This window comes from Oncorhynchus keta, chromosome 16 (genome assembly GCF_023373465.1).
Source record: "Oncorhynchus keta strain PuntledgeMale-10-30-2019 chromosome 16, Oket_V2, whole genome shotgun sequence".
Classification (NCBI taxonomy): Eukaryota; Metazoa; Chordata; class Actinopteri; order Salmoniformes; family Salmonidae; genus Oncorhynchus; species Oncorhynchus keta.
This window is the reverse complement of record NC_068436.1, coordinates 14,755,659-14,771,281: the sequence shown is the minus strand read 5'-3', so window position 1 is coordinate 14,771,281 and position 15,623 is coordinate 14,755,659. Positions and strand designations below refer to the sequence as shown.

General features: G+C 46.4%; 1 protein-coding gene across 31 annotated transcripts in view; it reads right to left on the bottom strand.

Annotated features, from left to right (window-relative positions):
- LOC118374992 (hedgehog-interacting protein-like) overlaps positions 1–15,623 on the bottom strand; it is a 65,089-nt gene that overhangs the window by 36,049 nt on the left and 13,417 nt on the right. For all 31 annotated transcript variants that reach the window (XM_052464762.1, XM_052464767.1, XM_052464765.1 and 28 more), the window contains exons 3-5: positions 14,917–15,061; positions 12,676–12,877; positions 3,421–3,572 (exon numbers count right to left, since the gene is read on the bottom strand). In XM_052464762.1, coding sequence (XP_052320722.1) covers positions 3,421–3,572; positions 12,676–12,877; positions 14,917–15,061 — 499 coding nt within the window. The remainder of the gene's footprint in view (positions 1–3,420; positions 3,573–12,675; positions 12,878–14,916; positions 15,062–15,623) is intronic.

The window sequence follows — 15,623 nt, the reverse complement described above, 5'->3', positions numbered from 1 at the left end:
ACCTAGAGGGTATTGTTTTATATCTGTATGAGAGGAACCTAGAGTGTATTGTTTCATATCTCTATGAGGAACCTAGAGTGTATTGTTTTATATCTCTATGAGAGGAACCTAGAGTGTATTGTTTTATATCTCTCTGAGGAACCTAGAGGGTATTGTTTTATATCTCTATGAGAGAAACCTAGAGTGTATTGTTTTATATCTCTATGAGAGGAACCTAGAGTGTATTGTTTTATATCTCTATGAGAGGAACCTAGAGTGTATTGTTTTATATCTCTATGAGAGGAACCTAGAGTGTATTGTTTTACATCTCTATGAGAGGAACCTAGAGTGTATTGTTTTACATCTCTATGAGAGGAACCTAGAGGGTATTGTTTCATATCTCTATGAGAGGAACCTAGAGTGTATTGTTTTACATCTCTATGAGAGGAACCTAGAGGGTATTGTTTCATATCTCTATGAGAGGAACCTAGAGGGTATTGTTTCATATCTCTATGAGAGGAAACTAGAGGGTATTGTTTCATATCTCTATGAGAGGAACCTAGAGTGTATTGTTTCATATCTCTATGAGAGGAACCTAGAGTGTATTGTTTCATATCTCTATGAGAGGAACCTAGAGGGTATTGTTTTATATCTCTATGAGAGGAACCTAGAGGGTATTGTTTTATATCTCTATGAGAGGAACCCAGAGTGTATTGTTTTACATCTCTATGAGAGGAACCTAGAGGGTATTGTTTCATATCTCTATGAGAGGAACCTAGAGGGTATTGTTTCATATCTCTATGAGAGGAAACTAGAGGGTATTGTTTCATATCTCTATGAGAGGAACCTAGAGTGTATTGTTTTATATCTCTATGAGGAACCTAGAGTGTATTGTTTTATATCTCTATGAGGAACCTAGAGGGTATTGTTTTATATCTCTATGAGAGGAACCTAGAGTGTATTGTTTTACATCTCTATGAGAGGAACCTAGAGTGTATTGTTTTACATCTCTATGAGAGGAACCTAGAGTGTATTGTTTTACATCTCTATGAGAGGAACCTAGAGGGTATTGTTTCATATCTCTATGAGAGGAACCTAGAGTGTATTGTTTTATATCTCTATGAGAGGAACCTAGAGGGTATTGTTTCATATCTCTATGAGAGGAAACTAGAGGGTATTGTTTCATATCTCTATGAGAGGAACCTAGAGTGTATTGTTTTACATCTCTATGAGAGGAACCTAGAGTGTATTGTTTTACATCTCTATGAGAGGAACCTAGAGGGTATTGTTTCATATCTCTATGAGAGGAACCTAGAGGGTATTGTTTCATATCTCTATGAGAGGAAACTAGAGGGTATTGTTTCATATCTCTATGAGAGGAACCTAGAGTGTATTGTTTCATATCTCTATGAGAGGAACCTAGAGTGTATTGTTTCATATCTCTATGAGAGGAACCTAGAGGGTATTGTTTTATATCTCTATGAGAGGAACCTAGAGGGTATTGTTTTATATCTCTATGAGAGGAACCTAGAGTGTATTGTTTCATATCTCTATGAGGAACCTAGAGGGTATTGTTTTATATCTCTATGAGAGGAACCTAGAGTGTATTGTTTTATATCTCTATGAGAGGAACCTAGAGTGTATTGTTTCATATCTCTATGAGAGGAACCTAGAGTGTCAGAGGCTGGCGTGACGCTTCAATACATTCCATACCAAGGGTGGACAGTCTTAGGGGTCATAGTGTGTGCATGCTTTTTCTCCAACCAAGCCCTAACACACCCCTGCATTAACCAAAATGAGCCCTAAACATATGTTGACACTATTGGGGCCTACTACACATATTGAGACAAAAGATAAAGAACGTATGAGACGTATATTTAAAGGATGTCCTGATTAAACAGAGAGGTGCTCATGTAATGCCTGGATGGAAAAAGAGCAATTATGTACGTGAGTAAGATGATACCACTGCAGGAGAAAATGCTGACATGTAAAAACAAGCGAACTCACCGACAACACGCCAACGAGAAGAGTGTTTAATGAGCTTGTTGTCTGGAGACATTGGGTTTTAGATTTGACGCTTCATTAAAGCTCAGAGTTAGGACATTATTACGATGTTGGGGTGAATCTCAACTCAAAGCTGTAACTCAAACCCATAAAGTGATGACTTTCCAAGTCCAGAGAAAAGATTTGGCTGCATATTAACAGCCACAAAATGTTTAATGATGTGTTATTTTGGGCAGGGTATTTAGACAGAGAGGTTCTTATTATTTTCCTTCAGGGTCATTGCTCTGCCAGGAAGAGATGGACTATTTCACACTGAGTGACATACAAATACCAACGCCATGGCTCCTCCTCAGAACGCCAGCACCTCCAAGATTATAACAGTTTGAAAAACGAAGTCTTTAAACCGAGCCATACAACAGTGATTATAATAATAAAAACATAATACTTTAACTAGTATAGTTACGAGAAGTTTGTTTTGTTAATCACAGCTTGTTGTGCAACGGAGCTCTGGTATATCACCTGCAGAGCCACAAACATCTACAGTTGTCATTAGCGGCGTTGTAGAATTATACACTGCCATTACAGTTTTCAATAAAAGCAAAAGCTGTCGCCGTCAGAAAACACGTTTCACTGGGCAGGACTCGACTTGGCAGCGAACCGGCATGGGCTGCATTCAAAACTCACTCGAAAATAAACATTTCCTGTTCATCAACTGTACTTTATACTAGTGATGGGGAAAAAATAGTTATGTTACATATCGGGATATTATTTTTGACGATGTATCGTATTGTTTTGACAGTATCACAATGTTATTTGTGTGCTAGTTGGCTGTACCTGCTCCCCTCATAGCTTGTTCTCCATCTTCTTTTTAAATAGGGAGCCAAGATGTTTTCAGCACTTTTATTTTCCTGACTCGTGTTCTCATGGCTCTCTCTCTCGTCTCTCTGCAGCAGGCAGACATATTGTGAGCAATATGTTTGAAACTTCGAATAACATTGCAATGAAATTACAGTGCGAATCGCAATACATAAAGAATCGTGAGAATCGCAATAAATATCAGTATCATGATAATATCGTATCGTGACGTCCCTGGAAATTCCCAGCCCTGCTTTATACCTGTAAACATTTATCTCGGGAATATCGACACTGGAATCCATCTTATTTAGGCTTTGCTTGTTTCTGCATCGTCATTGGTTGAACCATGTGTGGTCAATGAATGTATCTAGGGGGTGGTTTGGTTTGGTTTCTCCCATTTTACCTGGAGACGGTGCCCACAGGACATAGATGTCAATTCAACGTTTATTCAACTTTGGTTCAATGTAATTTCACAGATTTTACCTGGAGACGGTGTACTCGACCACACGCAGGATGTTTCTGTACTATCAGTGGTTGAACCGTAAATGGTAAATGTTTGGCATGAGTTTCTCCACTAGTTACCTGGAGACGGTGTACTCGACCACGCGCAGAATGTGGTCGTGCGGTCCGATGGCCCAGCGCTCCTGGTTGGTGGTGTAGGAGACGTACAGCTTGCCGTTCTTCTTGTAATTGGGGTGGAATGTGAGACCTAGCAGACCCCTTTCATCTCCTGCCTGCAGTCAGAGGACAAACACAAAGGGACCAACAAGTTAATTATGTCCCTACTTTTTCTTTCTTTCTCTTTCTTTCTTTCTTTCTTTCTTTCTTTCTTTCTTTCTTTCTGCTGCTTGTGCTGTAGTAACTAAAGTCAAAGCCAACCTATAAACCACAGCCAATCACCCTTCACATTGTCAATTTCTCTCTACTTTTCTCACTATATTTCCTTCTCTCTCGTCTCCTTCCATCTTGGTCTCTGTAGATACCCAGTGCCCACCCCTCCCAACCAAATCCCCCTCTTCTGTCCTCCCCACATACCGTACCTCCACTACCCCCTCATTGACTACTGCATTACAAACCATTATAAAACATTTGACTCCAGCCAGTGCTCCCCTCGATCCCCCTCCAGCCCACCCCAGCCCAGCCCTCTCTCTCTCTCCAGCTTGTCCTCGGGGCCCCTGCGACGCCAAGGCCATCCCGGCGGCCTCCATTGTCCGGTGATTTGTGTGTGTAATCTTTGGGGGATATCCGTGAATGCTATGCTGAGTGGCTGAAAGAATTTATTAGCTCACTCGTAGTTCATAGAGAACACAAAAGTGCAGAGTCCTTCAGCCCCCCCCCCCCCCCCGCACCATGCAAAATTTGAGGACAGAGATGGAGGGGGGAAGAGAAAGAGAACCTAAACAAGGACAGGGCTGCCAGCACCCAGTGTCTTGGCAACATGTTTAGAAACCATCTAAATTGCTTGTGTAATACGTAAACCTTTGTCTCACCCCGGAGGCAGCTACATCAGTCACAACTCTGGTGGTCCTCCCATCATAGTTAGCTGTAATAAGCAGCTATAGCATTTCAGTCCCTAGGCAATGCAATCAGGCCTTTGTATTTCTCTCTCTCCCTCTCTTAACAAAAGAATGAACAGAATGCCAGGCTTAGGTGTTAACGATGTTTAAAACGTGCCCCCTTACATTTTTGGCCATATGTTGTTGTCCCCCCCCCCTCTCCAAAACAGCTCAAGCCCCATTCCTCCCTCAATAACAGAAGCATTGATGCTGGCTGGCGTGGATGCAAATAAATCGATCTCAAAACCCCCTAGAATGGCTACCTCACTGAAGGAGGCAAACCAGCATCAACATCAGCCAGAATCAATGCCGATCTGCCTGCGTCAACCTCTTGGAATTAATTCCCTCTCAAAATATTTAAAAATGAATTTAGGCAAAGAGAGCGAGGAGGTCTGGCCTTTGTGTTAGGCCTACAGTGTGGAGGCATTAGCAGAGGTGTAGTCCCGGGTCACAGGCCAAGCAACACAGATCATAAATTGGTTAAAGTGTACTGGATCCCCCAGAAACTGTTTGGACGGCGAAGGGCAGATCCCAGTCAAACATTCCAATGGAATGTGATGTCCGTGTCGTCAGCCCTGTTCAGTACGAGCTAGGCCTACAGTGATCAGACACCGGGGTCCTTTCAATACCACCGTTAAGATTTTAAAAATGCGAACGTTGACGAATAAATAAGAGTTCCTCTTGACGAGAATTTATGAGAACTACTCAATGTAAATTCTGTGTTGCTCAAAATAACAGGATTTATGTGGGGTTGGTAGTGAGTCCAATAAACTGCACATTGACAGTAATGAGCGGGACATGATTCTAGTTTGCCACAGACAACCATTCCCGTCCCTCACCTTAAAATGATTGACCCATATGTCAGATTTGGGATGCAGTGACCCCCATAAACACTGGGAACGAGCGGGTCAAGACAAGAATTCCAAAAGGAAGGAGCCGTTTGATCTTCAGCTAAAAGACCACTAAAACACAGAGGCGGTAAATGGGCTGAAATATTAGCTCTCTCACTAATGACTGCTCGTCATAACCAGAAGGCATACGGACGGCAGCAGCGCTAACACCAGGTCATAAGAAACAAACACTTGGATACTAGGTCTGAGTTCCAAATGGCACCCTATTCTGTACATAGCGCACTACCTTTGGCCCAAGCCCGATAGGGAATAGGATGCCTTTTGGGATACACCCCAATTCAATCTTAACTCCTGATTAGGAGAAGAGAAAAAATACCTTGGCAGACGGATCGCTATCAAATTACTGCCAAAGCTACAGCAGACATACTGTTGACAATGTAAGTAGGCAGCTCTGCTCCAAGTGATAGACAAAAGAGCTCATTTGAAGTGTTCGTGTGTTGAGTATTAGCTCCAGTTAAAATATAAACAAAGTAAGGTTTCACTATCTCCCTGCTCTACTGTGCGGAGTTATTTAGAGGAGAGGTACTGAGTGTACTGAAGTGGAGGCTGGTGGGAGGAGCTATAGGAGGACGTGCTCATTGTAATGGCTGGAATGGAATCAATGGAACGGAGTCAAACGGGGTTTCTATATGTTTGATCTGTTTGATACTGTTCCATTAATTCCATTCCAGCCAGTACAATGAGCCCATCCTACTATAGCTCCTCCCACTAGCCTCCTACAGGTCCTCTGACCACCCCCTTTTCTGGTCATGGGAGAACAAAGCCTAGTAGCAGGGGAGGACAATGGCCATCGATGATGTCATTGTGACACCTCTGTCAGGCCCTCCACAAATCACTTCAACGCCTTGACTTGAAAACAAGCTTCCCTCCTTTTCTCCTTAAACTGCTCTTTTCCTTCTCCCTCCTTTTTTACGACCACCATCATTATTCCTCCCAGTGTGGTAGTGGGCTCTGGTGGAATCTCACGTGGCTGTGTCTATCTGTCTGTCTGTTGATGCTCCACCAACACCTGCCTCCAGATTCACAGCGCAGGCCGGACATTGTTCTTCCGTTTTTGGCCGTTGTTTTTGGTGTCAAGAGCCAGGCGAGGCAGAGTTGGAGTTCTCACCAGAACATCAGCAGCATGCCATAGAGCTGTGGAACGGGAGCCGGAGCAGGGAGCGGAGCATAGTGAGTGGCTACCGTTTCCAATCCCGCCAGGCAGCTGCCTTTCTGTTCCATGATGCATGGTTTGGCTCCCTGCATTGTTAGCCCAGCGCCTTTTGATCCTCATTGGCTCTGGCAATCCTCACAAAAATACATTCCACTACGAGGAGAGCTGATTGGAGAAAAACAATGCAGTCCCTTTTACCTCAAAGGCAATCTGAAATGTTCACACTCATTCAGCCCCCCACCCCCCCCTGGTTACTCCAGCACAATGAAACCAGGGAGCCAAGTCAACCCCTCCACCTGTTAACACACATTAATCCTATGACAAGGTCGGAGCTTAGACCAGAGATCACTCAGTCTCATAACGAAGGGAGAGAGGAGAAAAAACTAAAGAGTGACCAAACCACCCAGCCCAATCAGATTGGATGAAAAACCACTTTTATAATGGAGGAGGCAGCCAGGCAATTTCCTGTATCACACGACACGTCGGCCAACAGAGTAATGTTTTGGGTCTACGACTCCATCTTGATAAACTACGACTTTAACTGAACTTTCTCTTGACGTATTCCAGCATATGTTCCTCTTCCCATTACATAAATAGGATAACAGTAAGATTAACATTGCTGCCCCCCTTCCTTCAGCTTCAGCGATTCAATTCTCAGAGGGAGTCAACAGTAGGAGTAAGAGCTAATTTATCATCTGCAGGGCACTTATCTCCGACAGTCTGAGAGGAACCTCTCCTCTCTCTGGTTGAGTTAGCCTGACAGTCTGAGAGGAACCTCTACTCTCCCTGGCTGAGTTAGCCTGACAGTCTGAGAGGAACCTCTACTCTCTCTGGCGGAGTGACAATCTGAGAGGAACCTCTACTCTCTCTGGTTGAGTTAGCCTGACAGTCTGAGAGGAACCTCTACTCTCTCTGGCGGAGTGACAATCTGAGAGGAACCTCTACTCTCTCTGGTTGAGTTAGCCTGACAGTCTGAGAGGAACCTTTACTCTCTCTGGCTGAGTTAGCCTGACAGTCTGAGAGGAACCTCTGCTCTCTCTGGCTGAGTTAGCCTGACAGTCTGAGAGGAACCTCTACTCTCTCTGGCTGAGTTAGCCTGACAGTCTGAGAGGAACCTCTACTCTCTCTGGCTGAGTTAGCCTGACAGTCTGAGAGGAACCTCTGCTCTCTCTGGCTGAGTTAGCCTGACAGTCTGAGAGGAACCTCTACTCTCTCTGGCGGAGTGACAATCTGAGAGGAACCTCTACTCTCTCTGGCTGAGTTAGCCTGACAGTCTGAGAGGAACCTCTACTCTCTCTGGCTGAGTTAGCCTGACAGTCTGAGAGGAACCTCTGCTCTCTCTGGCTGAGTTAGCCTGACAGTCTGAGAGGAACCTCTACTCTCTCTGGCTGAGTTAGCCTGACAGTCTGAGAGGAACCTCTGCTCTCTCTGGCTGAGTTAGCCTGACAGACAGAGAGGAACCTTTACTCTCTCTGGCTGAGTTAGCCTGACAGTCTGAGAGGAACCTCTGCTCTCTCTGGCTGAGTTAGCCTGACAGTCTGAGAGGAACCTCTGCTCTCTCTGGCTGAGTTAGCCTGACAGTCTGAGAGGAACCTCTACTCTCTCTGGCTGAGTTAGCCTGACAGTCTGAGAGGAACCTCTATCTGGCTGAGTTAGCCTGACAGTCTGAAAGGAACCTCTCTCTGGCTGAGTTAGCCTGACAGTCTGAGAGGAACCTCTACTGTCTCTGGCTGAGTTAGCCTGACAGTCTGAGAGGAACCTCTCTCTGGCTGAGTTAGCCTGACAGTCTGAGAGGAACCTCTGCTCTCTCTGGCTGAGTTAGCCTGACAGTCTGAGAGGAACCTCTACTGTCTCTGGCTGAGTTAGCCCAACAGCTGTAGATGCAGTGTGACAGAGCACAAGAGCACAGCATGAGATATTTGTCTCACAGTGAATATATTTTATTGCGCGTCCGCGCCCCTAGCCCTGTCACACAGGCTAACACACTTCAATAAGAGTGTTAGGCGAACCCACACTGCTCAAAGCAGATGTCTTCATTCCAAACCGCTTTCGCCCCATTGCCTTTGCAGCTGGCTGATGTAAGCAACCAACAACGGCGTCGCTCTATTTGCACATAGGCAATGTGTCACCATGAATGAAATGTCAGCCACCGCTGGATACAGGGAGATTAAATATGGATGTTGGGCTGCGTTCTCTCTCCTTCAACAGCATCTGGAAGTGGTTCCCGCTTGAAACAGAAAGCCCAAAACAAGTTAACTGTCTGAGCACCTCAGTTAACGCGCCGTGATGGCTTCATAGTCAGCATGACACTATCAGGTGTTAGTACAGAGCTGAGACGTGCTGAACACGCCGTGTGGTACAGTTAGTAGTGACGAGTCGTAAAGATAACAGCGCCCTGTTCAGGACTGTGCCACACGGTTTCGCACCGTGCCCGCCGAGCCGCCTTCACCACATCTGAGCCACAGCCTGGCGGTGGTGGTGCAAGCCTCCGTTTAATCACCAAGCAGCTGGGAAACAATCAGTCAATCAGTTGTTAGAGATGAGAGTATCTGATCCAATGGGCTTGGAGGATGGTGACTGAGACGCCCCCGGGACAGATGGACAGAAACAATGTCAAACAGGGCAAGTTTGAGAGAGGACTCTGTGTGTGGGAGAAGGGGTGTTAGGGAATGTCGGAATTAGCAGGCTTCCTACCGGGAAGAGGACGCCAGCAAGTGCGTTACACACAATCAAGTAATGACAGGAGGGGAAGGGGAGATTGGGTGTCAGGGAACACCCACGGTGAAGAGAGAAGGAGAGCCTCCCTTGCTCCCTCCCTTCGGCAGCATTGTGTCTGAGCGGGTCATCTTAATTGTCACGGGGGGCTCGGCAGAAGGAACCACAGAACATTACAATCAAAGCATGTGGCAGCTAGGGGAGTCAGGGCAATGATAACCCCTTATCTTCCCCTCTCAGTGAGTCTCACTCCAGCCCACCCTTCTCATCTCCCACTTCCCCTGAGGCTCCTGAGTGTTCCATATGTATAGAGAGAACTATGTCCTGTTGATGCAGTGAGTAAACACCTCAGCCCCCCCTGGTAGCCCCCTCTGGATGCCCCCCCCTAGTAGCCCCCCTGGTCCCCTGGTGCTGGGGGCCCCTGCGGCCAGAGTCTTGTAGCAGCCAATAGCCAACATTACAGAATAGGACTCAGGGGGGCCTACCGGCCAGCCTTCCGGGTCTCGAGCCACTCTCTAATTGTCATAATGATTGTTTTATCCGCTAGCAGTTAGGTTTAATGATGATAAGACAGCAGGAGGGTCGTCCTGGGTTCCCTGTGGGCCTGTTTGCATGTCCATTCGCTGGGGTCCGCTTCACTCCCTGTAATCTCCGCTGTCCTCTTTCTAAAGGAACAGTGGGAGGCATGCGTGATAGATAAACTTCCTGTCCAAAAAGTGTGCCCCCTCCTCCTCCTCTTCCCCATTTCCCTATCTCTGGACACTATCTGTTCACTCTCAAATTCAAAAACTACAGCTATCGCCTTGGATACGGATAAACATCATCAGGGGCCATATGTATTAAGAATTGCCTTTTAACTCACACAATGACCTTGATTACATGGACAGGGGGAAAGATGATCCCAGATCAGTACTCCTTCTCTGAGACAGCTCTAGATGTAACTGTCTGTGAGCAGGGCTGGAGTCAATTCCATTTCAATTCCAGTCAATTCAGAAAAAAATTCAAATTCAAATTCCATTTCCAAATGTTCTTCATTGAAAAGCGTTGAAGAGAATTGGAATGTCATTGTACTTCCTGAATTGTCTAGAATTGAAATGGAATTGACCCCAAACCTGTCTGTGACACATAGCTAACCGTCAGTGGCAGAAGTGGATGTCTCCATGTAAAGTTATGTGGTAAGAGCTGGTAAGCGCTACGATAGCATTAACAGGTCCTAGCAGGTGAGAAATTGAAACTGAACCTGAAATTACACGGTAAATTATAGGCCATTTCAAAAGCTTAACAATCCTACACAGATATAAAGATGATGTTTCCAACTACTGGCACTGGACCTGACGCTGCATGTCTATGGTGCACACTACTGAGGTTGAAATGATGCCTACATGGAATACTGCTCCACTACACCAATCCTCTCCCCGGCTTCCAAGACGACGTCGATGAAGAAAAAGACGACTTCCTATTCAACTGTTGCCCAGAGGCTCTGCCAACACAAAGCTATGGAGGAGCGGGCGGGCGGTGATGATTGAATTTCTTCTTGATTCGCTCTCGTGGGTGTGCTGCTCCTCTTCTCTTCTCCAAACCAAACGGCAGTATAACATATCTTTGAGGGGGGAGGCCAGCCAACCCGAGCCCCAGCTCCAGACTCCTCTCTCCTCTTGTCCTCCCCTGTTCTCTGGAAGTTAGATTTCCATGATGATGGGAGGTCAGAGCAGACCAGACTGAGTGAGTAAATGTCAGATAGGTGCTAATTCTTTTCAGAAGTACCAGACATGCCAATGATTTCCTGTCTCGAGGAAACTGAAGCGGAGAGGAACGGGTGACGAGTACTTCTGGTGTGTGTGTGCACAGTTCATCTCCTTAGTGAACACAGTTCATCTCCTTAGACCCCTCGTTATTAGAACGCTCTCGACAGACACCAGATGTTTCTTTAGCAACCGAGGGTGGAGAGGGAAAGAGAGAGGGAGGGAGAGAGAGAGAGAATAGAGGGAAAGAGAGAGGGAGGGAGAGAGAGAGAGAGAATAGAGAGAGAATAGATAGAGAGAGAGAGAGAGAGAGAGAGAGAGAGAGAGAGAGAGAGAGAGAGAGAGAGAGAGAGAGAGAGAGAGAGAGAGAAGAGAGAGAAAAAAAAGAGAGAGAATAGAAGAGAGAGAGAGAGAATAGAGAGAAAAGATAGAGAGAGAGAGAGAATAGAGAGAGAATAGATAGAGAGAGAGCGAGAGAATAGAGAGAGATTAGATAGAGGGAGAGAGAGAGAGAAAATAGAAGAGAATAGATAGAGGGAGAGAGAGAGAAAATAGAGAGAGATAGATAGAGGGAGAGAGAGAGAGAAATAGAGAGAGAATAGATAGAGGGAGAGAATAGAGAGAGAGAGAATAGATAGAGAGAGAGAGAGAGAGAGAGAGAGAGAGAGAGAGAGAGAGAGAGAGAGAGAGAGAGAGAGAAAATAGAGAAGAATAGATGAGAGAGAGAGAGAATAGAGAGAACAGATAGAGAGAGAGAGAGAATAGAGAGAGAATAGATAGAGAGAGAGAGAGAATAGAGAGAGAATAGATAGAGGGAGAGAGAGCGAGAAAATAGAGAGAGAATAGATAGAGGGAGAGAGAGAGAGAGAATAGAGAGAGAATAGATAGAGGGAGAGAGAGAGAGAATAGAGAGAGAATAGATAGAGGGAGCGAGAGAATAGAGAGAGAGAGAATAGATAGAGGGAGAGAGAGCGAGAAAATAGAGAGAGAATAGATAGAGGGAGAGAGAGAGAGAGAATAGAGAGAGAATAGATAGAGGGAGCGAGAGAATAGAGAGAGAGAATAGATAGAGGGAGAGAGAGCGAGAGAATAGAGAGAGATTAGATAGAGGGAGAGAGAGCGAGAAAATAGAGAGAGAATAGATAGAGGGAGAGAGAGAGAATGAGAATAGAGAGAGAATAGATAGAGGGAGCGAGAGAATAGAGAGAGAGAATAGATAGAGGGAGAAAGAGAGAATAGAGAGGGAAAGAGAGAGAGAATAGAAGGAGAGAGAGAGAGAGAGAGAGAGAGAGAGAGAGAGAGAGAGAGAGAGAGAGAGAGAGATGGTATAGACAGGCTTGACCACTAAAAGACAGATAGGGGGGTGTCTGGAAGGGGGGTCTGGAAGGAAGGGTCTTGGCTGGTCGGAATTATCAGACGAGAGAGGTAGGTCTTAGAAGTAGAAATGTTTGAGGAGTGTCCAAGACTGTGTTCCACTCTCTTTCCCTCTCCTCAATGTTTGCAACACAGAAATAAAACCACGTAAGTGTTGCTCTCCCTCTGTGTCCGCTCCCTACATTGATAGTTAGCCGCTTTGGTGTTAAAACTGGTGTTAAGGTACATTCACATTGGGGAAGACACGGGGCGAACAAGTACCATCGCTTATATGTGAATTAGAGTTCGGAGTGGTGTTCAGGTGTCCCGATGGGTTCTGGTCAAAAGTAGTGCACTATGTAGAGAATAGGGTGTCATTAGGGATGCGTGTTGTGTTCCTCACTGACCTTGAGTCCGGTCTGCACCAGCTTGTGGATGTCCAGGAAAGGCTCTTTCAGCAGCTCCATGTTATGGGTCAGCACCCGGACGAAGCCCTCCTTCTCCAGGACAAAGAGGCGCTGGGATCCGTCCCCACAGTGCACCACGGCTACTGGCTGCCTCAGCCCACTCAACACCACCTGGGCACAGTAGCAGTTGTGCTTGTGCTTCCTGGGCGGCAAGAGGAGGAACGAAAGGTCAAGGGTCGCAGACGGATAATCCCGTTGAGAGAGGAAAGGAAGGAGGGAGATGGAGAGAGGGAGAAAGAGAGAGAGAGTGAGCGTGAGAGACAGATTGAGAGAGCGAGAGAGCGAGGAGAGAGAGAAAGAGAGCGAGAGAGAGCGAGAGAGAGAGAGAGAAAGACAGAATATACCCCCACAATATACATACACTGATTGAGTTGACTTTGACAGTAAGTTAATACCAGTAATTTACAAAGTACGAGTGAAGCAATAGCATGACATGATGGGAAGGGTTGAGTAAGAGTTTAGACACTTCCATAGGCAGTGACTTTGATTCATGTGCATTGGGCACACACACACACACACACACACACACACACACACACACACACGCACATACATACATATGTCACTCCACGGGTTAATTTAGTGGAGCAATGCTTAAATGGGGGATGAGGGGTCTCCAGCTGTGCAACAAGTGTTGCGTAAAACCACAGTTCACATTTGATGTGGGAAACAGAACATTCAAACTCCATTATACAACATCGCGACGGCAAGCTAACACATGACGCCAATTCTCACTCCTCACACACTTGTTTCAAGACATTCCCAATCCCTGGGCATAATTTGCCATTGAGAGTCTGAGTGAAGGATGGATATTCATTGGAGGAAAAAGGGTGTAAGTTCAGTTATCTCACCCCGTCAGTTTCCTGTCTGGTGCTATGCTGTCATCGTGACGCATGTGTCAAGTTCAAACACACAGCAGATGTGCGCCCTCTCTATCTCTCTCTTTCGCTCCCTGTCTCTCTCTCTCTCTCTCTCCCTCACTCTGGCTCTCTCTCTCTCTCTCCCTCACTCTGGCTCTCTCTCTCTCTCTCTCTCCCTCACTCTGGCTCTCTCTCTCACTGCCACTCTCTCTCGCTCCCTGGCTCTCTCTCTCTCTCTCTCTCTCCCTCACTCTGGCTCTCTCTCTCTCTATCTCTCGCTCTACCTCTCTCTCTCCCTCAGGCCAGTTTTGAAGTGGGAGGTCTGATTAAGACTTATGATGTTAGATGACATCGGTGGTTAAAACCTGGCCCTGTCTCCTTGCTCATCATCTTTTGGCCGGCCCCAGGCGGAAGATGAGAAGGGGAGAGTCTGCTCAACAAGACTCCCTTTAGATGAGCGGCTGCCAACAGAAGCTCTATATCTCTCCTCGGCCATCCCGGCCATCCATCCTAGAGTTCAGTGCAATTACAATTACAGTGCTCTTTAGCATAGCAAGGGGTCATTACTAGAAACGACTAGAGGAGAACCCCATCAACCCCAGGAATGCAGACAGCACTTAGCTAGACAACATAGACAGACAGCATCAGCATAGTTTCTCTGGTCTGGTCCGATCCAGCTCGAGACAGCAGGACGGTCAGTTGGTCACATGTCCAGCAGCAGCGCTCTCAGCTCGCGTCAGGGGGGCTCGAACGGGTCTACGTCCCAAATGGCACGCTATTCCCTATATGGTGTACTACTTTTCACCAGGGCCCATAGGACTAGTGCACTACATAGGGAATAGGGTGCCATTTGGGACGGAGACGGGGGGAGCTCAGAGGCTCTCTCTCCACCGGAGCAGACAAAAAAAGGGGGAAAGTTTGTCTATGACGTACAGCTGCTAGCTAGCAGTGAGGGAGGGCTGGCCTGCAGGGTAAGCATTTCCATTGTGTGGCCAAAGCCTGGCCCAATGCACCCTGAACAAACAGCAGGCTTTGGTGATGACTGGAGAGATGGGTGACGGGTAAGGTCATCCAGGCTTGGCATTGGCATGTCTTCCATGACCCTGGTTCATAGTACATATCGCCTGGGGCGAGACCGGTGGTGGTGGCCAGTCAAAGTGACACACTGGGTTCAGAGTGTGGAGATGCCACGATACACACTATGGCCTCTCTTTCCTCGACTCACTGAAAGCGTCCTTTTTGGATGGTTAACTCAATATTTAAAAAGAATACCTTAAATGCACTCTTCCTAAAGACATTTTGAAAGTGAACCGTTACAAACCTGTTGATGTCTTCGACTTTCTCATCTCCCAAGTAGTTGGAGTCCTGTCCCCGTGTTTGCTTTCGGTGGAAATCTGGGAAGCACAGGCCTCCGTCCCGCCGTCCGTAGTATTGACAGAACTCATCCACATCGGCTTGGAACAGCTCTGAAAACACCATGGACACAGACAACGGCCCGCAGGCAGAGAAAGACAATTCAATTCAATCACACCTTGTTCAAACCATGATGCAACATCATCCAATTTACCAGCGAGCTGAAGCTAAATCCCTTCCGAGTTAGTCTCCCTTAATTCATGTTTACGCAGCTTTAGTTCCTTATGTCTTCATACAGTTGTTTTTGAGAGTTGTGCTGAATGAGCCAAACCAAATCCTGGCTAAGCCTGGGCTGAACAAGTGAAGAAACGCTTGGCCAGACTGGCCTCACAACAGAATGTGAGGAATATGCTGTTAAGACTGCTCCTCAGGTCTTCAACTCTGTAGCAGTGCACCACTGAGGCCCCATCCATCTTTACCTTTATCCTTTGACCCCTGTTGCTATGGCTGTTTGACCCCTGTTGCTATGCCTCGCAGCTCTACCTCACGTGGGTGACTGCTGTGGATACCTAATAGCTTTCCAGATATTTTGAATATTAAGTAAAACATGAAATTCGCATACAATTAAAGCACTGTTAGGGGCCAGTGCCAAATGGCACCCTATTCCCTATATAG